Source organism: Papio anubis, chromosome 3 (assembly GCF_008728515.1).
Source record: "Papio anubis isolate 15944 chromosome 3, Panubis1.0, whole genome shotgun sequence".
Taxonomy (NCBI): Eukaryota; Metazoa; Chordata; class Mammalia; order Primates; family Cercopithecidae; genus Papio; species Papio anubis.
In genome coordinates this window covers 129930549-129958225 of record NC_044978.1, presented here as the reverse complement: position 1 = coordinate 129958225, position 27677 = coordinate 129930549, and the positions used below count along the sequence as shown (strand labels likewise).

The 27677-nt window shown below is 37.2% G+C and overlaps 1 protein-coding gene across 8 annotated transcripts in view; it reads right to left on the bottom strand.

Annotated features, from left to right (window-relative positions):
- Positions 1-27677, bottom strand: part of ARHGAP24 (Rho GTPase activating protein 24) — a 527106-nt gene that overhangs the window by 46021 nt on the left and 453408 nt on the right. For all 8 annotated transcript variants that reach the window (XM_017959307.2, XM_031664078.1, XM_021939110.2 and 5 more), the window contains one exon: positions 18739-18946. In XM_017959307.2, coding sequence (XP_017814796.1) covers positions 18739-18946 — 208 coding nt within the window. The remainder of the gene's footprint in view (positions 1-18738; positions 18947-27677) is intronic.

Below are 27677 nucleotides of genomic sequence, written 5' to 3'. Positions count from 1 at the left end.
CAATATGTCCCTCCAGCTTTACTGATTTTAGACCCAAGATTCAATCTTATATCCAAATTTAGCTTAGAAGTAACATTCAAATGCACACAATACATCTCATACTGCAAATGACACTAATATTTCTCAAAATTACAAAAACAAACCAATAACTTTCTCCCAAAGCGATTAAATCTAAAGTCAACGAGCCCACAAAGACTTTTCTATTAAACTAAGATCCTAGTTATATCAATGATCTGTATAATTATTTAGAACAAGTATTGACATTTGAAATAAACAATGATAAAGATATGATAGTTTGTTTGCAAACTACAGAGATTCTATTGTAAATGTGTGTATATACACATATTACACACATAAATGTACATATATACAGATACATATATATTTTGTTCATTGTAGAATTATTGTAAACATATCCAAACAGTTTTATGGTATGAAGAAAATCAATCAAATCTCCTGTGGGATGTTGTTCTCTTCTCAGTGTCAGTAGATCTTCATTGTATTTGTCTATACTTGTCCCAGGAGAAAGCTAAAGCCTTGAGGTCCCACAGAGTATCTGTAGTTACCAGTGGACAAAGTAATTAGTTTGCTTAAGACTTTTAATAAACACAGGCATTCTAGATTTAGATTGGGAGTCATAATGAAGTAGTATCCACACATTAACTTCTTCTCTGACTGCTCTGTGGAACATGACTTTGTAAATTCACAAAGTATAACATATTTACTAGGGAATGCAAGAATGATTTAAAAGATTGGTAGATATTGCCAAGTCAGGTGGCCTATTTTCAGGTGGATATAACCTACTCACTGTAAGAGATACAACAAGAAAACACATTTGTAGAAATTTTAATGTTATACTTAACAAATAGCACCTATACTATATACTATACTATCCACCATACAATAGGTTACACGACTAGTTTGAGAGAGGTGAACTTCTTGCTCACCTCACATTTCTCCCAGGAATGACTCAGAAATATAAAGAAGTCAATGAAATAATGCACAATCTCTAGGTGCACTATAATGATGCAGTAATCTAATTAGATTCTATAGATAATGAGTTTTGATTTTTTGCTAAGCTGGGGTACACTATTTTCCTAACCTTTGATTCCCGATACACAAACCCTTCATAGTATTTTTTCACTGAGAGTTTACATGGCTGTTCCAATTTCATGTCTTTTCATTATTAGTAAATGTATTAATATATGCCTGAGACTTCATCACACAGCACTTTCTTGCTTCAGTTAAACCTAGGACTTGAAGTGCAATGGGTTGTAATTTCAGTTTCATATGGTCTTAAAAGTTTTGGCAAAACGTTAATGAACTTGGCATAGCAAAAATAGAGAAGTTTTGGCTGTATTTAGTTACTTCGCCATTGTATTTTGCCTGCCTACATCTTTTTCCCTTCACTAAGCTCTGCAGATGGAGTTTCAGAAGAAACAAAGGAAATGTAATCTTCATAATACATTCAACAATTTTTCTTATAATTGGAGAGACTTTAGATTATGTAACCAAGGACTTCCCAAGAGAAGCATTATTGGTGTTTTCATGCTGAGGGGTACATTTATGCTTAAATGTGTGTGTGTGTGCGTGCGCATGTGTGCGTGTGTGTGTGTGTATTCTCTAACAGCATTTAAAAGCCATATTATATATACTTTAATATTTCCATTTTAAAATAAAAAATAAAATATAGCCAAACATCGCAAATAATTTTCCAGCTAATGAAGGCTAGAAAGTAACGTATTAATGTGTCCCCAACAATGACTTTACTGCATGTCACTCATTTCCTGCCATATTCACTACAAGAAAATTATGATTATCTAATTCAGGGATAAACAATGAGAAACATACATATTCTTTTCTAGAAAACATATTTTCTTCCAATAAAAATAAATAAAGTAAACAAATCCTTGTGCTTCATGCAAGAGATGAGTAACTAGAGGCCTAGTTTTTACACAGCTGAATCTCTAACTCATACTGTAACAGGGAAATTAAAAAGATTTTCTGGTATATCCAGTTGAGTCAACAAGTTATTGCCAAAATCATTCAAGTTCACACAAAACTTGTCCCTTCTCTGAATACTTCAACAATCTTTTATTCCAACATGGAAGTATTCTTAGTGTATTGGACTGGACGATACCATACCTATACATATGTATGTATAAATCGAGGGGAACACATAAAAAGCTTTAAAAGAATCCAGTTATGTCTTTCCTGTGGCTCTCACATTAAAATGCAGTCGTGAGCTTTGCTAGAAGGGATCCTTTGTCACTACACGTCAGATGTTTCTTACATTAGTGTTTTCTGTTTGGACTACTTTGTAAGAGGGGTCAGAGTGAGGAAAGAAAGAGTGATGAAACAAATTTAATTGAGAAGAGGCAAGTTTTTTTGTTTCATTCTAGTTTGGTTTTTGTTATCATTGCTTTGTTATAAATCAAAATCTAGTTTACTTTGGAAGTATAGTGCATCGATATTCACGACAACATTGCAGGAGCAGAAAACAAATAAAGGTACTGGTCCCGACTTAGAACTGTGGATTTTTATGAAATTTTGAACCCATTCATAAATGGGACTATGACTTTGTACACTGACCCAGGCAGGCATTTTGCCTTACTTGACAAAAGTTAAATTCCAACAGAAGTTTAGAAATTATTTTTCAGCATGATAATTTTCAAGCTTCCTAAATTGTAATCTATAGAAACAAGCACTTGAGTTTTCTGCTTCCTGAGATAGCAGAAATACGGGCATTTTTTCATTCAACAATGACATTCAAAATATACTCCTAGTATTGACTTATTCTTTGAATATTTATTGAATGCCCACATTATATCAGACATTATTCTATTTTTGAATGCCTACATTATATCAGACATTAGAGATAAAAAAGATAATTAAGGTTCACAAAATCCTCTACCTTCTTTGAGTTCATCTTCTAGTTCTATGTGTTTTACTTTATGAACACAGTTTTCAATGAATATCCACAGTGATGTCCTCTTGGGTATGTAAATGTGTGTTCCCATGATAGCACAGATGTTTATCTCAACCCTAAACTGATATTCCCAGAACATTACTATTAATTCCTTAGAGACTTTGTAACCATTTTCTTAACATGAATTATCAAAAGAATCAGAAAATCAAATATTTTAAAACCATATGCCTTCATTATCCCCATCATCATACTTAAAATGACAATAAAAAGTGCCTATAGCATGCCAGGGCCTGTGCAACTTCACTTACATATTCCAGGTATTTTTGTTCCGTTTTGTTTTATTTCTAAGTGAATGAATACAACAACCCTGTGAGATTAGACATTATGGTTTCTATTTTATATGACGAAATTAGTTTTGAGAAGTTAGGTAACCAGTTTTGTTTCATTAACATGGGTAGTAAGTGGCAGATTTAGTCCCACATCTTTCTGTCACGGAAGCCTGAACTTTTAACTTCTACACTACGTTCTTGCAAATAAGTAGACAAACACCAACTGATAGATATGCCAAATACTGGAAAACCTCTTGGTTAATTGGGCACTTTTATTTATAACCCATTGGGTTTCAGTGGAAGTGAGCCGAAATTCTGCAAAGATAAATTGAAAGGAAAGCAAAGCTCATACTCCCAATTCTAGATGCATGGGCTTTTTAGATATATCACAGAGTAAAACACGATGCAACATGACAGATTTTTAGTTTACACCCTGTCCCACATAAAATATTTAGTTAATACCCATTCGTGGAGGTATTTCTCACATATGAGATATTTTTCCTTAAAGCCTGTTATTTTTCAGACCTTGGTGTGTTCATAAAGCAGTTTCATGGAACTCTTGTGAGTTACTCTTTGTTCAAATTAGAGAAGAAGCCAAGCATTTAAAGGAAAGAGGCCTCCCAGTGTTAGCAAAGGTGACCTGACTATATTTCCCAAAGTGTAGGTTATTCCAAGTAATGCAAGGTGCCACAGAAACAGGATATTGACATGAAATAACTTAGCAGAAACACCAATTCTTTCTTCATTCTCTTTCAATTCTCCTGATTACATCAAAGAGGAAGCATCGTTTGGGAAAAAGAGGCATGTTAAAATGGTACCAGCACATGCCAATCTCCATTTTCATCAAATCAACAGAGGGCCTTAGGGTCAGCATCTAGAGAAAGCAGCCATATCCAGGGACATTTAATAACATGTTCTTGTTGTCATTGTGGTTATGTTACATTGACCTTGTGTTTATGCAAGTAGTGCTGGTTTTCAAAGAACAATAATATATAAATTCCCTTTTACCACAAAACTGATAAAGAAAACTGGAATACATTTAAAGAAAAATATCAATCAACCTAGCACAGGCATTATACGGAAATGGCTAAAAGCATGAGGGTGAGAGACAGGACTAGCTGAATTTCCTAGGCTGACTAAGAATCCCTAAGCCTAGCTGGGAAGGTGACCGCATCCACCTTTAAACACCGGGCTTGCAACTTAGCTCACACCTGACCAATCAGGTAGTAAAGAGAGCTCACTAAAATGCTAATTAGGCAAAAACAGGAGGTAAAGAAATAGCCAATCATCTATTGCCTGAGAGCACAGGGGGAGGGACAATGATAGGGATATAACCCTGGGCATTGGAGTCAGCAATGGCTATCCTGTTTGGGTCCCTTCCCTTTGTATGGGAGCTCTGCTTTCACTCTATTAAATCTTGCAACTGCACTTTCTTCTGGTCCCCGTTTGTTACCGCTGGAGCTGAGCTTTCGCTCACCATCCACCACTGCTGTTTGCCGGGGTCGCAGACCCACCGCTGACTTCCATCCCGCTAGGGTGTCCACTGTGCTGCTGATCCAGCCCACGCGCCCATTGCTGCTCCCAGTCGCGCTAAGGCTTGCCCTTGTTCCTGCATTGGCTAAGTGCCCGGGTTCCTCCTAATTAAGCTGAACACTAGTCACTGGATTCCACGGTTCTCTTCCGTGACCCACGGCTTCTAATAGAGCTATAACACTCACCACATGGCCCAAGATTCCATTCTTTGGAATCCGTGAGGCCAAGAACCCCAGGTCAAAGAACACAAGGCTTGCCGCCATCTTGGAATTGGTCCACCACCATCTTGGGAACTCTGGGAGCAAGGATCCTGTCCCCACCTCCCCCCCAACCACGGTAAAGAGGGTAGTATGTGAATGAGAGAAGTTTGAGAAATACTAAAAAATAGGAACGTTAAGAATTACTATAAGTAAACAGCTATTCAGGACTTTAGGGGCTAGCCCCTCTCCTTGACTTCAGAAAATCATTTAGTGTGCTGAAAATAGGTAGCTTGTTCACTATCTACACACACAGGGCTTGCCATAGGCAAATTCCTGGGAGTCAGTTCTTTGCTTTTCCAACTCTTTAAGAATGTAAATTCCTCCCTTTTACTGGTTCACATGCCCTCAAGCTACCACTTGCTTTCTCCACTTTCTTCCATCAAACCCTGCCCTTAGATCTTTTATTTACACTATGATATTGATGCTCTATAACTGTACAGTTTGCTACTGAAATCTTCAGAGTTTGAGTTTTTGCATGGATTAAAGTGTAAAAAGGGAGGAGTGTACCTTTCAGGCTGTCTTGAAACTTCAGGCCCTATTCAGCACGAAGGAAATCATGTATTTTACATATCAACTCTATACCCCAGAAAATAGTTTATCTCACAATAGCATATGGCTTGCTTAGCCCTGTCAGAACTGATATGTTGCTCCCAGTAATGGTGCGATGTTGACTCTGCTGCTACCCTTTGGCCATTTCATATATAAGGAACAGAGTTACATCAATTCTAATGATCAATATCCTTTACCATACACTCCTGCAGCTGATAGTCCAGCTGGTATTTCCCAAGTTATGGTTTTAGGACCGTGCATATAAGAATTACCTGGGGAGACGAATGCCATGTGGAGATGGGGACAGAGGTTGTAGTTATGTAGCTACAAGCCAAGGAACAACAAGGGTTGTTGGCAGATATCAGAAGTTAAGAGAAAGGCATGAAACAGATACTTCCCTAAATCCTTCAGAGAGAGCATGGCTCTGCTGACATCTTGATTTGGATTTTCAGCTTCCAGAAATATGAGATAATAAGTTACTGTTTTTGTTGTTGTTGTTGTTGTTGTTTTCAGCTACCCAGTTTGCAATGCTTTTTTATGGCAACCCAAGGAAAATATTACAGGGATCATGGAAAACTCCACAGGGAAGGGGAGTTGGGTGAATTTGTTAAGCTCTCCCAAAGGGAAAGGTGCACATGCAGAGGGTGGCGGGGTGGGCGAGGGGAGCATGGGATTATTCAAATAGTCATGTATAGGGACTTGGATTTTAAAACAGAAAAGGGACAGGTTCTGCTGTTTAGAAAGAGATCTGGGCTCTGGGCTGAGAGCAGCCCTTCTACTACTGGAACAGCAGCAGCAAAGCCATGAGAATGTGTAGTACTGCCTCAGTACAAACACTCAAACATTTTAAATACTAGGGTAGAACAAATTAAAATGAGCAAGGATCTTCCAATTTTAGTATATGTGTTGCAGAAGCGAGCATGAGCAAAGATCTTCATTTGTAAAACAAGTGGGTATTAGGATATTCTCTTGATAAATATTTGGTGCATACTATACGCCTGGTGTTGAGCTCAGAGAGGGGTGTAGCATCAGGACAGGTAAGGATCCTGCCCTCAAGGAGTTTATATTGCCATGGACAAGGCAGATGATAAGCAGTAAAGAAACAAACAAGATAACTACTAAAGGCGATCAAATGCTTTGAAGGGAATAAACAGAGTAATCTTAGATAGAACCTTCAGGAAGTTGAGGATTAAATGAAATAATCAGGATAGTATCCAGCACAAGGTAGGTTATTATTGATAAAGTTATTATTCTTCCTTAAAGAATGAACATTTTATCTACTAACTACCTCCTGTGTTTTAATTTGCCGCAGCAGATGATGGATTTTTCTGCCCCAAACAAAACATCCTTTTTTCTTGATATGTTTGGGGCTGCTCATTTGTTTTAATGCAGTGGTGGTCAAATGGGTTTCCCAATCTCTGATCGCAAAGTGCACATATGCTCTGTCAAAAACAAGAGTTTAGACTGGACAGACCAGATTTCACAGCCCTCCACTGTCTCCTCTTCCTTTCCTCTGATCCCTGTAACCAACTTTCAGTCAGAGTGATCTCTGTCGCCTCACTGGCCCCAGCTTTTTGCCTTGGGGAACAGGCTTATTTCCTTCTCCTTACCACTTACCACACCTTCTCCTGTCTTCCCTTGGAATCCAGATCTCATTCCCCCCTTCACATTGGACACTCTCCTCATTTCAACATCTTTATGCTTATAATAATTGCACTAGTGCCTATGAGTCTCCCTCTGCCCTGACCTGGTGCCAGCTCTCTGCCAGCCTCTGTACTGGGTGCAGAGGATAAGTCCATGACTAGGAGGACATGGTTTCTGCCCCTGGGCAGCACAGGCAGATTAAAAAAAAAAAAATCACCTGTGGATTTGTTTACAATGCAGATTCCTAGGCATTCTCCAACCATTTCAATGAGAATGAGAGCAAAGTGGGGTCTGGGCATCTGAATCTTAAGATATTTCTCAAAGTCATTCTTACACATACTAATACTGGAGAATCTCTACTATGTCTGTAGTATTCCCCACTTTCAAGTTCACTTTTTCATAACTCAGTTCAGTAATCCCCAGACCTAAATTCCTTCCCAGAGGATTAAATTAAAATATGTCTGGCTTTTCTGTCTCCTAAACTTTAGGCTTTTATTTTTTCATTTTATCTGTGTGGACTTGCAGTTTATTTAGTCACCAAAACAAATTTGAAAAATAAGTGAAAGGGGAGAATAGGAGAAGGAGGGACAAGGGAAGTGTGAACCGAGTTCGTGGGTGGGCAGCTGGGGTACCTCAGACAGCAGTTGTTTTACAGGATTCTTGGACAGAATGTGTAAAATTCCTGGCTTCATGAAGCCTCTGTCCTTGCTCCTGAACACTGTGTTGTAAGAGCATAGTTATTCTGTTGCCCAGCAGTTAATGCTAGGATGGTGACCACACTGCCATTCTTGACCCTACCTTCCCAACGCTTCCAAAATGTGTCTTCTTGAACAGCTGATACCATCTGGAGGACTTTGGTAACAAAATAACATTCAGTATCTAATTTGATTTTACACATTCTAGATTTCATTTTTGTCCCCTCAAAACTTGGAAGTTTAATATAAAAAGTTATGTTTTAATTTGTTATCCTTCCTAAATAGAAATAATAAAGACAAGAATGGTTAGAAACTATGATATCTGTTTTCTTTTGTTTGTTTGCTTTTACAGTTGACAGGAACTGAAAGAATACAACATCTTTCAGGTCAATGAGAATGCCCTTTCTCACAAAATTCACTGCCCAAGGAGTATGTGGGAGTATGTCATAACTGTAGGAACAATGAGTCATGCCTATATAAAAGTCTCAAACTTGAACTTAAGAACTGGAAAAAAGAGCATACAGTATAATTAAAGAAGAGCAGAAAGTCCATGGCTTAATAAAGGCTCATCCATGCACTCACAACTACTCTAAATTCCCACAGCATATGAATCTCAAATGTCTTTTTCTCACACCATCTTTTCTTTTTTTCCCTCACACAGGACAAAGTGTTTTCTTCTCATTCAAAGGTGAAACATTATCTTCCAAATCCCAAATAGATCCATAGCTTCCAAAGCACAGGCAGATGTATGAATACATGCTCTTCAGTTGAGGACAGATATGTGCAAAACATTGAAAACAAAAGGGCCAGAATTAAAGAAATCAATGCACTGATACGATGAATTATTATATGGTCCTTAAGATCACACATTATATAGTCCTTAAGATCACACATAGTGAAAACTACTTAATGACATGGGAAAATGTCCATGATTTAATGTGAAGGAGAAAAGACAAGATGTAAAAGCTGTATGATTCCGATACCTTTTATACATAGCTGAATTTTGACACATCTAAATCTCTGCTTATCTATTTATTTATCTGCTATGTATAGCAAGAGCTCTATGGAGTGTTGAATTTTAAAATATTCGTATTTCCTTCTTGTATTCTTCCATATTCTAAATTGTACATAAAATGTTATAATCAAAATATAACTTTAATAACATTCAGATTAAACTTAATAATTTTATGGTATTAAATTAAATAATATTCAAATTAAACTTAATAACTTTATGATATTTTAAAATGTTATCTTCAAAGTTCACTTTAAAAATTAAATTTCAGCACTTACCATTAGAGATACAATGTCAGTGACTAGAGATTATTTTTGCAGAATACCTGTGGGAACTTCTTTCTAGGTTTTAATAAACGTATTTTAACAAATAAAGACAAAACCTGAATCCTATTGACTCTTTGGTGAGAAATAAGCATTATTAGAATAAACAGGGAAAATATTCATTCATTCTTACTCTTTAAAATGTTTCACAAGGAAACATTTCTGTATTTACAACTTAATGTCTATTCAAAACATTATGCACAGTCTGTATTTTTATCATTTTGAGGCTATGGACCCCAGACAAATCCATAGCTTCAAAACCACAGGCATATTTAAGAACACAGATGCTCTTCAGAAGAGGGCAGATAGGTACAAAACATCGAAAACAACAGGGGAAGGATTAAAGAACCTGGGTGAGATAAACTTGAACTAAAGAACGTTCCCTGGCAGTTTGTCTCCACATCCCAATGACTAAAGCTGAGCTAGGACTTGACCATGTGAAATATCAAACAACCAGTTAACTTTATGAAGCCACATAGGGGCAGAACATTCTGCTTGGACAAGTTTCTGAAAATAACCTCACTAGCCTCTGGGAAATTACGGATTTTCTTTCCCCTCCCCATGTAGCTCACAATTACATTTTGCCACAAATATGTTACTCTCTTCTTATTACCTCACCATTCATGGATCTGGGAACCCCTTCTTCTAATCACCAGAATCCAGGAATTCGCATATCTGTCACTGGAGACAAAGGGATTCAAGCTTGACAATTTATCAAAAGGATATTTCAGTTGCCAGAGTGACCTTTTTAAAATGTAAATAAAATTATTTCATTTACTTGCTAAAAATATTTTAACAGATTTCCATTTCACTTAGAATAAGAACTAAATTTCTTATTATAGGCCAGATATGGTGGTTCACGCCTGTAACCCCAACACTTTGAGAGGCTGAAGCGGGTGGATCACTTGAGGTCAGGAGTTCGAGACCAGCCTAGCCAACATGGAGAATCCCTGTCTTTACTAAAAAAAATACAAAAATTAGCCAGGTGTGGTGGCATGCACCTGTAATCTCAGTCACTTGGGAGGCTGAGGCAGGAGAATTGCTTGAACCCAGGAGACAGAAGTTGCAGTGAGCTGAGATTGTGCCACTGCACTCCATTCTGGGTGATAGAGGGAGACTCTGTCAAAAAAATAAAAATTAAAATTAAAAAATTTAAAAAAAGAAAAGAAAAAGTAAAAGAAAAAGAAATTATTATAATCTGCCAGGCCATACAGAATCAACCTTCATCAACTATTCATCATCACTCACTGCATTCCTGTCATAGTGACCTCCTTTCTTTTATATTTAATTTTTAAAAAAAATTTTTTAGAGACAGGGTCTTGCTCTGCCATCCAGGCTGAAGTGTCAGCAATATGATCATAACTCATTGCAGCCTCAAACTCCTGGGCTCAAGTGATCCTCCTGCCTCAGCCTCCTAAGTTGCTAGAATTACTGGTGTGCACCACCACAGACAGCTAATTTTTTAATTTGATTTTTTTTTGTAGAGACAGTCTCACTTTATTGTCCAGTCAGGTCTGGAACTCCTAGCCTTAAGGGATCCTCCCACTTCGGCCTCCCAAAGTGCTGGGATTATAGGCATAAGCCACTACGTCTGGCCCACCCAATGGCCTTCTTTATGTTCTTCAAGCAAGCTAAGCTGTTCCTATCTCTAGGACTTTGCACTTGCTTTTCCTCTACCTGCAACATGCCTGTTATACCTCCACTATAGGGTAGGTAAACAGGCCTCTTGTCATTCAAGTCCCAGCTCAAATGTTACGTCCTCAGGAGGGAGACGAGGTATCTCCACCACTTTACTCACTAGCATATTAGCATGTCACCCTCATTACTTTTCAAAATTATTTATATATTTGCTGTTTATTGTTTATCTGCCTATGACTCGTAATGCAAACCCCAGAAGAGAATGCACCTTGTCTCTTTCATCTAGAACAGTGTCTAAGACATAGTTAACATTCCTAAATTATTTGTTGAATGAATGAATAAGGTAGATTGTTCACAAAGGTGACTGTTGATAATTTCTCTCATCCTTATATACCCATAACATTACTTCTATCAAGAAGTAGAGTCAGCTTTCTCTCCTTTTTAAGCTGATTTGGTCTCGTGATTTGCCATTGATGAAGCGTATGCAGTGGATGTGACATCGCATCAGTTCTGGGCCTACCCCTTAAAGGTCTTGTAGCTTCCACCCTTACTATCTTTCAGTCCTGAGCCACGGTGTAAAGAGTTTCAACTATCAGCTATAGGGAGGAGCCCTGAAGGATACAAGACTGAGAAGAGAAAGCAAGAGACTCAATCAGCCATCGGCTATTCTACTCAACCCAACTTAGGCACCTGTTTTGTCAGTAAAGTTCTCTAGGATACGGTAGCTGCCCTAAATTGCAGCATCCAATACCAAGTGGAACAGAGACAGAGCCTTTCTGCCGAGCACTGCCCACGTGCAGAATCTGAAAAAGTTGTTTTAAACTAAAAACATTTGGATTGGTTTGGTATGAAGCAATAGATACCTCAAACAGTCATTGGTACTAGAAATTGGGTGCTGCTGCAACAAAAACCTAAAATATGGTTTGGGTATTGGCATTGGAACCAGGCAGAGTCTGCACAGCCAGTGAGGAAACTATTACTAAGAGCTTGGCGAACAGTGAAAATAATTGCTATTAGAGGCTAGAGAAAGGTAAATGCTTATTAAACAGTGCTGGAAAAATTAACAAGACTATCGACTGCAGTAACTTGGAACATAGAGAACATTCCTGGTGAACTTGTGGCCCTGGCTAAGCAGGTTTTCAGGCCAAATGCTGAATGTATTAATTGGCTTCTTTTATTTGTGCATATGTTAAGGTAGTGCAAGAGCAACGTGACCTAAAAAAGAAACTGTTTCATTTTGTAGAATTTTGAGAAACTCCGTCAGCCCTAAGACTAACTGGTCAAAGAGTCTCAATGTAGGAAATGGCCATAGGAAATCAAGGGTGCTGACAGGAAAACATAGCTTAAAGGAAAAAATCAAATGATGGGTGTGAGTATAACACTCTTGTTAAGACTTCTGAAAGACCCAGCACCTCATAGAGTCTTTTGGCAATAGAAATCTTTTTTAATGATTTCTTCAGTCTGTTTATACATTGGTATGTTTTATGCAAAAATGCATACATTTTATAAAGGGATAAGTAGGGTCACATTTTATAAACTTTGGACGATATTTTATTGTCAGCCAATGGTTATCAAGAACTTGATTTGGAGATAACTGCTCACAGGGCACATCTGTTCTTACAGGTATCCTAAAATATAGAAAATATTCCTCAATTCCCCTACATTAGCAAAAATCTGCTATAAGAACCAAATTATAAATGCCCATGGAAAAACAATTTTAATAAATATGTTTTGTAATAATGTCAATGTCATATAATTAGCCATATATAAATATTAAAAGAGGGCACTGAAACTCATTATTGTCTCATGAAGTTCTTTGTAGAGGATGTTGCTTATCCCATTACACAATAGTCTATTATGAGGATCCTACTGACATATTTCTTGCTAATTTTGGCACTAAAAATGAACATTTCTCCTGCATAAGTCATTGTTTATATGCTGTGGGTGGGACTGACCTATATAACTATTGATCTGATTTTCTTTTTAAAGTATAGAATAAGAGATGTGGCTCCTCAGCAAAAAGTATATTTGCAGTCTTGAAATTTGTTCTGTGATCCTTGTTCTGAATTCATTTCTGTACCTCCACCTATATTTTCTCTCTCAGAGTAAATTTATGAATCCTTATAAACTATTTGTAATACTCTTTGTAAAAGACAGGGCTTTAATCAATTAATTGATCCTGTTTTATTTTTCCATTTATCATTATGTAATTAAAATTGTCCTCAAATGTTAAAACTGTGTAATATTTTCTTATATGAATGCACCATTATTTGATAACCACACTCACAGGGAGATAATAAACTGGTGTTCAGTTTTTATTGCTACACTATTTGTAATAAACAACTTTGCACTTACGTTTGCTCTACATATCTGATCTTTTTCTGGGATTGGAATTGCCTGCATGAATGCTCCTGAAATATATTACCAAATTGCTTTACAAAGACTACAACAGTTTGCACACTCACCATGTGTCTATCCATGTACTAATTCTACACTTTCACAGAGAAACAACACTTAGCATGTACTATGGTCTGAATGCTTGTGTTCCCCCAAATTCATATGTTGACACTTGATCCCCACTGTGATTATATTAGAAGGTGGAGCCTTTGGGAGGCGATCAAGGCTCTGCCTTCATGAATATGATTAATGATCTTATAAAAGACGTCCCAGACCTTGGCAAAAAATGTATGGCCAAGTCTTCAAAAGCAATTGCAACAAAAAAAATTGACAAATGAGACCTAATTAAACTAGAGAACTTCTACACAGCAAAAGAAACTATCAAGGGAGTAAACAGACAACCTACAGAAAGGGATAAAATATTCACAAACTGTGCATCTGTCAAAGGTCTAATATCCAGAATCTATAAGGAACGTAAACAAATCAACAAGCAAAATAAACAAAACAAAACAAAACAAAAAAACAAAAAACAAAAAACAAATAAACCATTAAAAAAAGGGGCAAAGGACATGAACAGATACTTCTTAAAAGAAGACATACAAGATAGATACTTCTTAAAAGAAGACATACAAGATGCCAACTAACATATGAAAAAATCCTCATCATCACCAATCAGAGAAATGTAAATCAAAACCACAATGAAATATCATCTCACAGTAATCAGCTTTTGTTAAAAAGCCAAAAAACAAAACAAAACAAAACAAAAAACCGGTGTTGGTGAGGCCAAGGAGAAAAGGGAACACTTAATCAGTTAATGGGAATGTAAATCAGTTCAGCCACTGTGGAGAGCAATTTGGAGATTTCTCAATGAAGTGATAGCTGAACTTACTATTCAACCCAGCAGTCCCACTAGTAGGTATATATCCAAAGAAAAATAAATTATTCTACCAAAAAGACACATACACCTATGTGTTCATTTCAGTGCTATTCACAATAGTAAAGACATGAAATCAACCCAAGTGCCCATCAATGGTGGACTGGATAAAGCAAAAGTGGTACATATATACCATGGAATACTATGCAATCATCAAAAAGAATGAAATAATGTCCTCTGCTCCAACATAGATGCAGCTGGAAACCATTATCTTAAGTGAACTAATGAAGAAACAGAAAACCAAATACCCCATGTTCTCACTTATAAGTGGGAACTAAAAATTGGGTAAACATGGACATAAAAATGGGAACAACAGATACTGGGGAATACAAGAGAGGAGTGGGAGAGAGGGCGCTAAGGGTTGAAATAAACTACCTATTGGCATACTATGCTCACTACTTGGGTTACGGATTCATTCATGCTCCAAACCTCAGCATCATACAGTATACCTTTGTAACAAACCTGCATGCAATTCTAAAATAAAAATTGAAAAAAGTAAAACAGAAGACATATATTTATAATAATAAAAATAAAATAAATAAATAAATAAAAATAAAACCTTAAAAATGAAGGAATATGATATGGTTTGGCTGTGTCCCAGATCTCATCTTGAATTGTAATTCCCACAATTCCCACGTGTCATGGGAGGACCCTGGTGGGAGGTGATTGAATCATGGGGCAGGTCTTTCCCAGGCTGTTCTCATGATAGTGAATGAGTCTCATAAGATTTGATGGTTTTAGAAACAAGAGTTTTCCTTGCATAAGCTCCCTCTTTTTGCCTGCCAACATCCACATAAGATGCGACTTGATCCTCCTTGCCTTCTGCCATGATTGTGAGGCCTCCCCAGCCACGTGGAACTGTAAGTTATTAATTAAACCTTTATCCTATATAAATTACCCAGTCTCAGGTGTGCCTTTGTCAGCAGCATGAAAACAGACTAATACAGAATAGTAAATTATTTTTTACTTTATAAAGGAAAATGACAAATTATACGTTTATTTTAAATATTAAGGTCTCTAGTAATTTTAAAAATGTTTCTTTTCATCTATAATTTTTTTTTTTTTTTTGAGATGAAGTCTCACCCTGTTGCCCAGGCTGGAGTGCAGTGGCCTGATCTCAGCTCACTGCAACCTCTGCCTCCCAGATTCAAGAGATTCTCCTGTCTCAGCTTCCTGAGAAGCTGGGATTACAGGCATGTGCCATCACGCCTGACTAATTTTTGTATTTTTAGTAGAGAGAGGGTTTCACCATGTTGGCCAGGCTGGTTTCGAACTCCTGACCTCGTGATCCTCCCACCTAGGCCTCCCAAACTCCTGACCTTGTGATCCTCCCACCTCAGCCTCCCCAAATGCTGAGATTACAGGCACAAGCCACCGTGCCCAGCCCTTTTCATATGTAATGCTATTTTGTTTGTTATTTACACTCGTTGCACTATTTATTCTAAATACAAAGCACACCTTGAGACATATAGAAACCTAGGCCTTGAGACCAGCCTGGCCAACATGGTGAAACCGCATCTCAACAAAAAAAAAATACAAAAAATGGCCAGGCATAGTGGCACATGCCTATAATTCCAGCTACTCGGGAGGCTGAGGCAGGAGAATGGCTTGAACCAGTGAGGTGGAGGTTGCAGTGATCTGAGATCATGCTATTGCACTCCAGTGTGTGGCAACAGAGCAAGACTCTGTTTCAAAAAAAGAAAAAGGTCAGGCACGGTGGCTCACGCCTGTAATCCCAGCACTTTGGGAGGCTGAATCGGGTGGATCACCTGAGCTTGGCCGTTCGAGACCAGCCTGACCAACATGGAGAAACCCCGTCTCTACTAAAAATACAAAATTAGCCAGGCATGTTGGCACATGCCTGTAATCCCAGCTACTCAGGAGGCTGAGGCAGGAGAATCGCTTGAATCCAGGAGGTGGAGGTTGTGGTGAGCCGAGATCGTGCCATTGCACTCCAGCCTGGGCAACAAGAGTGAAACTCCATCTCAAAAAAAAAAAAAAAAAAAAGAAGAAAAAAAGAAAACTAAGCCATCTTTAATGATGATATTCATGTCATCATTCATAAAGTTCATCTTTATAAAGGCTTTCTTTTGCATTCTGATTTCATGATTTTCATAATTATAACTAAACTCTGCTTTGTTATTACCCACGGTCACAAGTTGGGTTTGTATCTACAACTCATTGAATTTGTGTTTAGACATTTTTTTAAAAAGAGGCCTCAGACAAAGACTTCATGACTAAAACACCAGAGCAATGGCAACAAAACCCAAATTTGACAAATGGGATCTAATTAAACTAAAGAGCTTCTGCACAGCAAAAGAAACTATCATCAGAGTGAACAGGCAACCTACAGAATGGGGGAAAATTTTTGCAATCTATCCATCTGACAAAGGGTTAATATCCAGAATCTACAAGGAACTTAAACAAATTTACAAGAAGAAAACAAATAATCCCATCAAAAAGTGGGTGAAGGAAATGAACAGACACTTCTCAAAAGAAGACATTTATGCGGCCAACAAACATATGAAAAAAAGCTCATCATCACTGGTCATTAAAGAAATGCAAATCAAAATCACAAGGAGATACCATCTCATGCCAGTTAGAATGACGATCATTAAAAAGTCAGGAAACAACAGGTGCTGGAGAGGATGCAGAGAAATAGGAACACTTTTACACTGTTGGTGGGTATGTAAATTAGCTCAACCATTATGGAAGACCGTGTGGTGATTCCTCAAGCATCTAGAACCAGAAATACTATTTGACCCAGCAATCCCATTACTGGGTATATACCTAAAGCATTATAAATCATTCTCCTATAAAGACATGCACACGTATGTTTATTGCAGCACTGTTCACAATAGCAAAGACTTGGAACCAACCCAAATGCCCATCAATGATAGACTGGATTAAGAAAATGTGGCACATGTACACCATGGAATACTATGCAGCCATAAAAAAGGATGAGTCCACGTCCTTTGCAGCGACATGAATGAAGCTGGAAACCGTCATTCTCAGCAAACTAACACCAGAACAGAAAACCAAACACCGCATGTTCTCACTCATAAGTGGGAGTTGTGCAATGAGAACACATGGACACAGGGAGGGGAACATCACACACCAGGGCCTGTTGGGGGGTGCGGGGGCAAGGAGAGGGATAACATTAGGAGAAATACCCAATGTAGATGACAGGTTGATGGGTGCAGCAAACCACCACGGCACCTGTATACCTATGTAACAAACCTGCATGTTCTGCACGTGTATCCCAGAACTTAAAGTCTAATAAAATTTAAAAAAGGAGGCCCCAGAGAGAGCTGCCCTGTACTTTCCACCATCTGAGGGCACAGTGAAAAGGTACCATCTATGAACTGATATCAAGTTCTCATCAGACACGGATTTGCCAGTGCCTTGACTGAATTTTCAGAATCCAGAATTTTCAGAAATAAATTTTGTTTATAAACCACTCCATTTATGATATTTTGTTATGACAGCCTGAATGGACTAAGACAGTAGGCTATTTTTAATTTTCAAGTATCAGGATTACTCTTATCCAAAAATTCCAATGCTGAGAATTTATCCTAAGTAATCCAAAAATAGAAAGCATTTATGCAAATGTATATCCACTACAATAGTATTTATAATAATGAAAATGTCATAATGTAAATGTCCAACAATATTGAAATAGTTATGAATAATATACCTGTAGAGTGAAATATTAGATATTTAAAAAGAGACTTACAGAAGTTGTTAATGATAAAATGTTAAGTTAAAGTATATTAGAATAAATGGATATTTTTCAACTATTATATATTTTTCAACTATATGGAAACATTTTTGGTATATAATGTTGATAATATTAAGATGAAATTTTACTTTTTCTACTAAGCTTTTAAAAAGTAAAGAGAAGAAGATAATTCACAAAATATTAGCCATGATTAACTCTCAATTTGTGGAGTTAGGAATGCTTTATATTTTCTTTTCTGGGGCTGCCATTATTCTTTTATTTTCACCATGCTGTACTTCTCCTTGTTTCCCTGTAAAACTATTCTAGATTAAAGTAGAGTTATATATTTAAAAATATAATGCTTTTGTTATTATTGAATATTTATTTTAAATTACATTGCAAATATTTCAATCTCTACTCATAATACTTTTATTGATCCTTAATGGAAAGAATTTAAAAAAATTAAAAGAGAAGAATCCTATTTTATAAGTTCACTTTTTCCAGTGCAAAAGTTTAATACAGTTTTACTTTAGTACCAAAGAAAAAGAACAAAAAAGAATGTTTTAAGATGGAAAGTATGGAAGAGAAAAATATCTAAGGTGCCAAATTTTTGACTTTGTAACTTAATAGAAACAATGCAAACTCCTGCAGGCAAATAATCTATGTTGCAAACTGTTGACACATCAATCAAGGTTATGCCTCCTCAGCTCACTGCATCCTGTCAGTTCAGTCTGAATTTCTCAGTAAAGATGGTTAGTAAAATTGTGACTCTACCTGTCAAATGATGGCTTCTCCCCACAGTCAAAGGCATCTTGGAGCTCCTTAACAAGATTAGCCTGGCCTGGCAGTCGAAAGAGTCCCTCTTCTTTCAGCCCCCTTTGTCGGATAAAGTCCACGCACTGCTCCACCAACATCGGAGCCAGACGGTTTCCGTATCTCTTCTCATAACGAACAGTATCCTCCAGTTTCTGTCCAAAAATGCCTTAAAAAGTAAAGGATCACAGTGAACTTGAAAAATTTATCTCTTCCTACTTTGTTGTTGTTGTTGTTTTAATTCAATATAACAGAAAAACAAAGATTGGAATGCTAGCAAGCACTTAAAAACATTCAGTATTTCACATTATTATACAATCGAATTCATTATATACAATTCCTCAAATGGTATGAATTTACCTTATGCTGCTCCTTTCTTGTATTCTATGTTTAGCCCAAAACCAAAATAGAAATACAGAGTTTGAGATATCCATTTTGAAATAAGAAAAACGGTAATAAATGTAACTTGAGTTTGGGGTTTTCATTTTTTTTTTTCCCTTTTAGGAAAGAAATGGTATTCAATAGCTTAAAAGCAGAAATATGCTACAGAAAATAGTCAAATTCTACCTTTATTACGGTTTTATATTTATGTCCAATTTGCACTTAAATCCTATTTCTTTTTTCCCCTTTTGTTTTTACTCAAGTTGTGATGCCATGACTGTAATCAAGGTGATAAAACCAGGAAAAGAAACCCTGAATTTTCTCACATACAAAATATTTCAGACACTGTTTGCATGTCTTAAACTATTAACTTATTTGAAAGTGAAAAATTGAAATTTACAAAGCAGAGCATACTAAAAGTGGAGAGGTGGGCTCATAGTGACTTGCCCTAACAGGTAGGGTAGTTTATCAAGTACATTGTTTAGAATTGGCAGTACATGGTGGCAGTAAAAAGCAGGCCAAGTTTTAGTTAGATTTATTAATGATTTTGCAATACCTACAAACCATACATTTCTTGGTGTATACACCTGGGCCAAAAACAGCCACTATTTCATCCTCAGGACTTCACTAATTAAGAGATGATATTTTTGAAATATATTAATATTAGGTAGTAGCTTGGTAAAAGTTACCAACCTATGAGAAAGGGGGGTAAAACAGCCAAAGCAAATGTGACTCCAATGTTCCCAGATGGAATGAATGTCATGAAATTATTGTAATGGTCTAAGGAGTTTCATAAAAGAGGAAGAAAAGTAAGTGGTGCATGTTGAAATTAGGTAAGACTTCAGAATGTGTGGGGAATTATTTAACAGCCATTAGGTTAAGGATTTGATCATACCAACAGATGCTTTGCCCCCCCCACCTGTAATATAATGTCTTTATGGATTCATTAGTGCAAAACTGTCACATTTCAAGCAATAAAGAATTGTTACCAAAGAAAATATTTTTAGCTCAGGTAGAAACGATAACAGGAAACACAACTATTCTACAACTAGTATAAAATTTAGTACTAATGAAATACATATATTCCATTTAGGAAATAATGTTGAGTAACCTAATGTCAATATTCAAGTGTATAAAGCAGAATTAGAAATAGTGTTTTCTAAGGGCAGTAAAGATTAGAGCAGACAACAGGTCTAGTTAGCTTGGTTTGTAGACTTTAGAACAAATAGTTCCTTGATAATCGTGTATCAAACATTATTCACCAACTCCAACAGACACTGACATCCCCTTCTCCCTTGACATTTCCATTATAGAAGCTGGACAATTAAATACTTCTTCCACTTCCCTTGCAGAGGGGTGGTCACGTGCCACAGTCCTGGTCAATAAGTCTTCTTGTAGCCTTTAGGAAGACTTGCTCTTCTTGATGAAAAGGAAAAGCATTTGTAATTGTCAATCACTCCTTTTGCCTGTCTTCAACTTGGGCATGATACTGGCTCTTGTTATAGTCATCTTTTGTCCATTAGGCAACAATCACAAGGGAAAGGCTAAAAGATTAACAGACATGCTAAGGCTGAATTTATTGAACTACTGATCCAATACTGGCCGCACCTTTGTCCAGATAGCTTTTAATGTGAGAAAAACAAGCTGATGTGCGTTTAAGCCAGTTTTCTATTCCTTCAGCAAAACAAAATTCTAATCCATTCAATGGTAATAACAATTTTTGGAGATATTCTAGTGTTTTAATAATAAGGTTTACAAATTGGCTATGTTGGAGAATATAGACCCTTCCTGTGGAGAGCTTTGAAAACAAACGTCATGCTTATTTGCCTCTACTGTTTGAACTATATCCTGCCAAAATTAAGTAAATAGCCTTTTAGAAGACTTACAGATCGTTTAAGAAAATAATATGTTGACATTTGGAAATAAACTTTATGTATGTGTGATTTTTTTTTTTTTTTTTTTTTTTTTTTTTTTTTACTTTGGATTTTTGCTTTGGATTGATAAATATATTACCTAAGGGTTCTCTCCAAATCCAACAGAAAATCTACTAAAGATGTTGCAATTCAATGACTCTGTGTGCTACAAACATGAACAAAACTTCCAAAATTCGGGTTTATACAGTAATGAAAAACAGTCAAACATTCTTTTCTCAAAGCTTTCAGGATTTTTTTTCTTTTCCCAACAACTCAAGGAAGCAATAAAGAAAGGGGTGTTTTGCTTTAGACGTGTATTTGGTTTCCTTTTTACTTTCTTGTGCATGCAGGTTTGTCTTTATAATAAAATAAGAATTTAAAACTATAGCAAGAAACTTAAATTCATTAAGTATTTATTATACTCTGAGTCCCTCACAATATTCTCTCATCTTTATAAGAAACACGTAAGGTAACTATCATTCTCTCTTTTTCACTCGGAAAATTTGGGCTCAGAGAGATGAAACAATCTGTCTAAGGTTAGTTACAGAGCACCAAGTGGCAGAATGGAAGTCCACATTCAGATTTATTTAGCTTTAAAATCTTTGCTCATTCCTGAATATCAGTCCTTTTCCTATTTATTTAATCACAATCATGAGTCCTCATTTTCTAGTAATTAAAAATATTAGTACATTCTACAACCGAGTAAAACCATGTACATTTTTGGGCTTTTAAAAAGTGATAATAGCTAAGCTGTACTTACATATGCCAGGCACGTTACAAGCAGTTTACCTGCATTTCTCTCATTTAAAATTCATAACACCTTGTGAGGCAGGCACCACCATTCCTTGCACTTTAAGGAGGAGGAGCTTGAAGCACAGAAAGGTCAAGTAACTTGCCAAATGTCACATAGCAGTAAATGGTGGAGCTAAGGCTTGTTTGAGGCAGTGGGATATCAGAGCCACTCAGTGTCTATTACACAATACTGTGTAGTATGCACAATGGCTGAAAACAGCAATGGAGGAAGACATCTGCCATTTATTAGCTTTCTGACCTCAATTCCTCCCATCACATTAGGATCAATGATTTGTGCTGAGAAAATGTAAATTGGGAGTTGGGGGAGGTCAGAAAAAAAAGAGAAGGAAAATACTCTGGAGCTTCAATGAGCATGCTGTCCCCCAAAGCAATTTCCTTTTTAAAAAGCTGATGCCTTTAATATAGCAGTATAATATGTAAAAAAGTTTTAAAGCATGTAGACAACATGTATATATGGTTTAAAATTCCTGTCGGAAAATGAGTTTTCTGCTGTAGAACTGGTCTTGCAAAGAATGAGTAAAGAATTTTAATAGACGTATACTCCCCATTCTGTAGCACTGGAAATAGAGTGTGCCAAATATTTCTGGCTTAAAATGGTAGATGTAAGTTGCCCTTCTGCATAAGAATGTTCCTTGGGAGGAAAGCTATTGATGGGAAAAAATCATTTTAAAAAAACCAGATTTATTTTAAAATTTTCTTGAGGGAGCAGTGAAACTTCAAATTTTAAAATTAACACAAAAGCACAAAGGTCATGTGCTACCCCCAGCTAACAGCATGAAGAAAGGACACAGTGACTAGTAGATAATTAACAGTACTCCCTGGGATGTGGGTCACGCGAACAGTTCCAGCTATGTCCACTTAAACTCCCAGCAAGTTTTCACACACTCTGACAAAACCGTCCCCAGTATTTGTGGGCGGCGATGAATATCATGCCTACCTCTCCTCCATGTGAAAGTACATTGATATGTCATAAAACATCACCCAGGATGTGACTTTTCACTGGATTGAGAAAGTAAATCACACAGGTGAATTTATTATACTGGTAGGTGGTTGTTTCCAGTGGAACAAGCAAGAGAGAAACTGCCACAGCCTTCAGGGTTTGAGAGGGTCCCCCTTTACATGTGATTTATAGAGCCAATAGCTAGAGGCTGCCTGTGAAGTGAGTGACTGTGATGCTATAAATACATTCATATTTCATTCTTCCTGAAAATAAATAAGCAAAGATGAATCTAAACCTTCTTTGACTCTGTGCCCTGTAACTACATATTCTCTTTGCTCCTCAATTCCCAGTGAAGTATGTGACTCTGTCTCCTTTTCATCATTTTCTATCCACTTTCTAACTGTTGCAATTTGATATCTGGCCCAGTTATAACAATAAAATGGCTTTTTCCACGGTCACCAATAACTTCCTAGTTGCCAAATCATTGACAGCCAAATTTGTTCTTTGTATTACTTCTTGTCTCACTCCCTTTAAAACTGTCAGTCTCCTTCTTCTTCCTGACACTTCACATGTTACATGATTTTTGCCTCTCAATGCCCTTCTCAGTCTCTTTCTTGACTATGCTAACTACTACACTCTTTAATAGTTATCTGGGTTCTGTCCTCAGCTCCGTTTTTACTTAACCCGATACAGTTACTCTACTAGACTCCACTTAATTTCACTACATATTAATTATTTTCAGGTTTGTATCTCAATTTGGGCTATTGCTATAATTTCCAGCATTGGATTTCTGGGTGCCCAGTAGAACTCTCAATAGGGATAGCTCAAACATTTTCAAACTCAAAATTTCTAAAGCTGAATAAGTCATCTCTTTTTAAAAACTTGTTCTGTGTCCTTTAATCCTAATTTTGGTTATCAGTACATACAAGCTATTCCCCCAAAACATTGAAGTGCCATCTGAGAATCAACCTACATTCCTCTTTCCTTCAAGCTACTCATTTAATCACCATGCTGATCGCCTCCAAGCTCCTTACCACTGCATTAGGTTAGATATTCAATATTTCTTCTATGATTTTTTGAAGAGCCAAGTTCCCAAGCCAGCCAAATGCTGCCATGGTGGACTTCATAATATTTCAATTGGATCATGCCACTCTTCTGCTTCACCTCTTCCAATGGTGTCCACCAGCCTGTCTTTGCAACCACATTCCTTTTTATGAAATAAAGTCCCCACAAGCTGATCTCAGCCTCTTCATCTTCCATTCAGTCAACAATGTTTAGGTGATATCCATTGTGTGCCAGGCACTGTGACATCTCCACTCTCATTTCTTTTGCTTCCTCACAAACAATACGCTCTCAAACTATGCTGAACTATGTATTGCTTGTCATGTCTTCATGCCTCCTTCTAGAATGTAGGTCCTGCCTTTGTAAGTCAGCGTAGGAAACCTTATCCTGTAAGAGTCAACTCATACATCTCCTGTGTCAAGTCTTTACTGACATTCCATTGCCTCATCCCCAACCCTAGACACAAAGCTTGATATGTTTCTTTATTCCTTAATATTTTGCATGGAAATTATTTATTTAGATGCCTAACCTGTGCTGGACTAGTAAAAAGAGGAGTTTACTTTTACATTTATTATAATGGAATAATTGTTTTACATTTATTATTATTAAGTATAAGAAAGCAGTTACATACTGTATATCTATCCTATGAGCTTCGGAGAGGTTTAGGCAAGGTGCCACAGACACAAGGACCACACTGGGATTGGTCCCAGGTGTAAAGGACTCCGAAGCTTTAATTCTATTTTACCATAGTCAAGGCCTTTTGTTTATGTCCCTGGAACTTATCAAGATGGGTGACACACAGATGCCCCATAAACATTTATGGAATAAATGCATGCATGGAAACAAAACACTTTACCTCCCCAATAATAGAAAATAAATGAGTAATTTCAATGTCAAATGAAACTCACTGATAATTCTTGAGTTGTGCCATTAATTTTGGGTTCCTTATCCTTTCTTGTTTATAGATCACATACTCAGCCACAATGGGAATTTGCCTTGACTTATCCTCTGCTTACTGCAACTCTGCTAGCAGGATAAATCCTGGTATCACCAGGATGGCAAGAATTTTCCATTAAAATGAATATTCGCCCATAGTAAATGGGAAAATCAAAGTAAAATACATCTATTTTAGTACAGAACTAAGAAACAAAGACAGGCAAAGCTTACTTCACTCTGTCACCAACTTTCTAAGTAGCCACAAAATATTATATAGATAGAAAGCCTTTACTCCAAGGAGCTCAAGGTCTATCATAACCAGTGAATGTTGGTAGAACCTTTACCCTTTTCAAGGTCAGAGAGGGGAAGGAAGGAAAATAATAAAGGCCAGGAAAGATTAAGAAAGTGTTAGAAGGTGTACATAGCGACCCAGTGGACTAGGTCTTTGACCAGTGGAGTAATTATAGACACTAGGTTCCAAGTCAGGCAAGTTGCATGTATTTCTTTATTTGGCATTCACAGACATCCTACAAGGGGGTGCCTTTTCTACAAACCAGGAAACAGACTTGAAGATGGTAGGTGACCTGTCTAAGATCACACATCTAGAAAGTGGCAGATTTGGGATATAAACACAGCTCCATATGATTCCAAAAGTCTTTCATTTTTCACTATGTTATATTAATTCAATTCAAACATAATTTTTCCAAGGCATTCTCACCATTATCTTAGTATCACATAGGAGAAAATGTCTTTTTGTAACTTTCAAAGACCAAACCTGATTTCCTTTAGTTTATGTGAATCACTGGGTTTCCACAAGAGCCTGTGGTCAGCCTTTTGTTCAGGGGCACCTCCAATTTAATAGCTAATTTGGTGTATTGCTTATCACAAAGTAATTATTTATGTTTTGTTATTCCCAAGGAGTCTGTGAATTCATAGATTTGAGACAACCTGTTTGTTTACCTTCTCATTCCCAGCACCACTTGGTAGAGGCTCCATAAAACATCGATATATGAATTAATGAGCTAGTCATTTATACATGTTTTAAAATTATATAGATTTGGATAGTGGTATTTTGTTGGACAAATCCATTTTCATAAATGTGATTATAACATATATAACATACAATACATTTTAAAGAGGATGTGGGTCTTGTCCACCACCACTGTAAAGACATTCTATTGCCTATGGACTCGTGGGAATAGATAGATAGTAACACTGCACTTCACTGGTTTATAATCAATCTTGAATCCCTAACTGAACAGATCTATCGCCATTCTCCACTTTGGGAATAAATATGTGTGTGTGTGCATGTGTGTATACTACAAATGTGTATAAAGCACCTCAAAGTGGCTATGAGGATACAGTGGCCAAGAATCAGCATATGTAAAATATAAGAGCTGTAGGCTGGGTGCAGTGGCTTGCGCCTATAATCCCAGCACTTTGGGAGGCCAAGGTGGGAGGATTACTTGAGGTCAGGAGTTTGAGACCAACCTGGCCAACGTGATGAAATCCCATCTCTACTAAAAATACAAAAATTAGCTTGGTATGGTGGTGGGTGCCTGTAATCCCAGCTACTCAGGAGGCTGAGCTAGGAGAATCACTTGAACCCAGGAGGTGAAGGTTGCAGTGAACTGAGACTGCACCTCTGCACTCCAGCCTTGATGACAGAATGAGACTCCATCTCAAAACAAAACAAACAAATAAATACAAATAAAATAAAACATAAGAGCTATAGAGTTAGGAGCATATAATTGTTAAACAGAGAAAGCTTGCTGAAGAAATTAGAGCCAGTGATGCCTTGAAGAGAGCATAAAGTTGGGACAGACAATGGGGAAGAAAGCATCACAGTGCAGGAAACAAAGTGAAGAAACATGAAGAAGTGGTGTAGGACATGTGTTTAGGAGAAACGATGAAACAGTCTGGGGAATTAGGGGGCTTATACTCCAGGGGATTGTTAGAATTTGTCGGAGGGCCTTTATAGTTACTTGAAATAGGACTTCCTCCTGTGAGCAATAGGGGATCATAAAAATCTTTTGAGCTGTGGAAAGTTGCTTGACAGCACTGTTCTAGAAATACAGACAGGGAAATGCTTCACAAGATGGTCTGTGTGTTGTAGGAATTTGTGAAGAGTGCTGGGGGTGCACAGAGGTGAGGATGAATGCTGTCTTGAAAAGCCACTAGGTTAAAGTAAGTTGTATACATGGAGCAATAAAGGCACAAAGAGCGAAGGTGGTGGAAATGGAAACTGAGCTGGAAGGACATAAAGAAGAAACTATGGTACATGATCACCAAGCGTTTGCTGTGTAGGAAAAGCCACTGAGGACCTGATGATCACTTATCTCCAAGAAAGGAGCAGTTCATGAAAAAATCAAGATAGAGTCGGACTTTAAAAATCTAATTTAGCATCCTGGGATCACAACAATCAAGGAATCTAGCCTCTTATGACTAGACCCAAGTGCTCAGACCCTGGTGTTATACATTCCCAGGTAATCAAAGGATTGGTTATACTGCCAATAGTCTTGTTATAGAGGGAAAGAAAAATTGTAGTTTCAAAATCAACAGGGTAAAAAATTCACTTATAATCTTTATCTCAACGGAACATAAATTCAAAGCACCACAATCCCCACTTTCCTGCCTAATAGATGTTTCTTGGTTCCTGGATTTTTCAAACCACTGGGAAATCATTTTCAGTGACCTTAATTAGTACCCAAGGAGTGAGAGATGAAAGGGTAGCAAAGAACAGAAGAGGTCTGGAAGAGAAAGGTGCTCTGAGAGGTGAGTTTCAGCTTGCACAACATGCAAGCTCTAATGTAACCAGGCCTCTGGAAAATTTTACTCAACTCCACACTTTATCC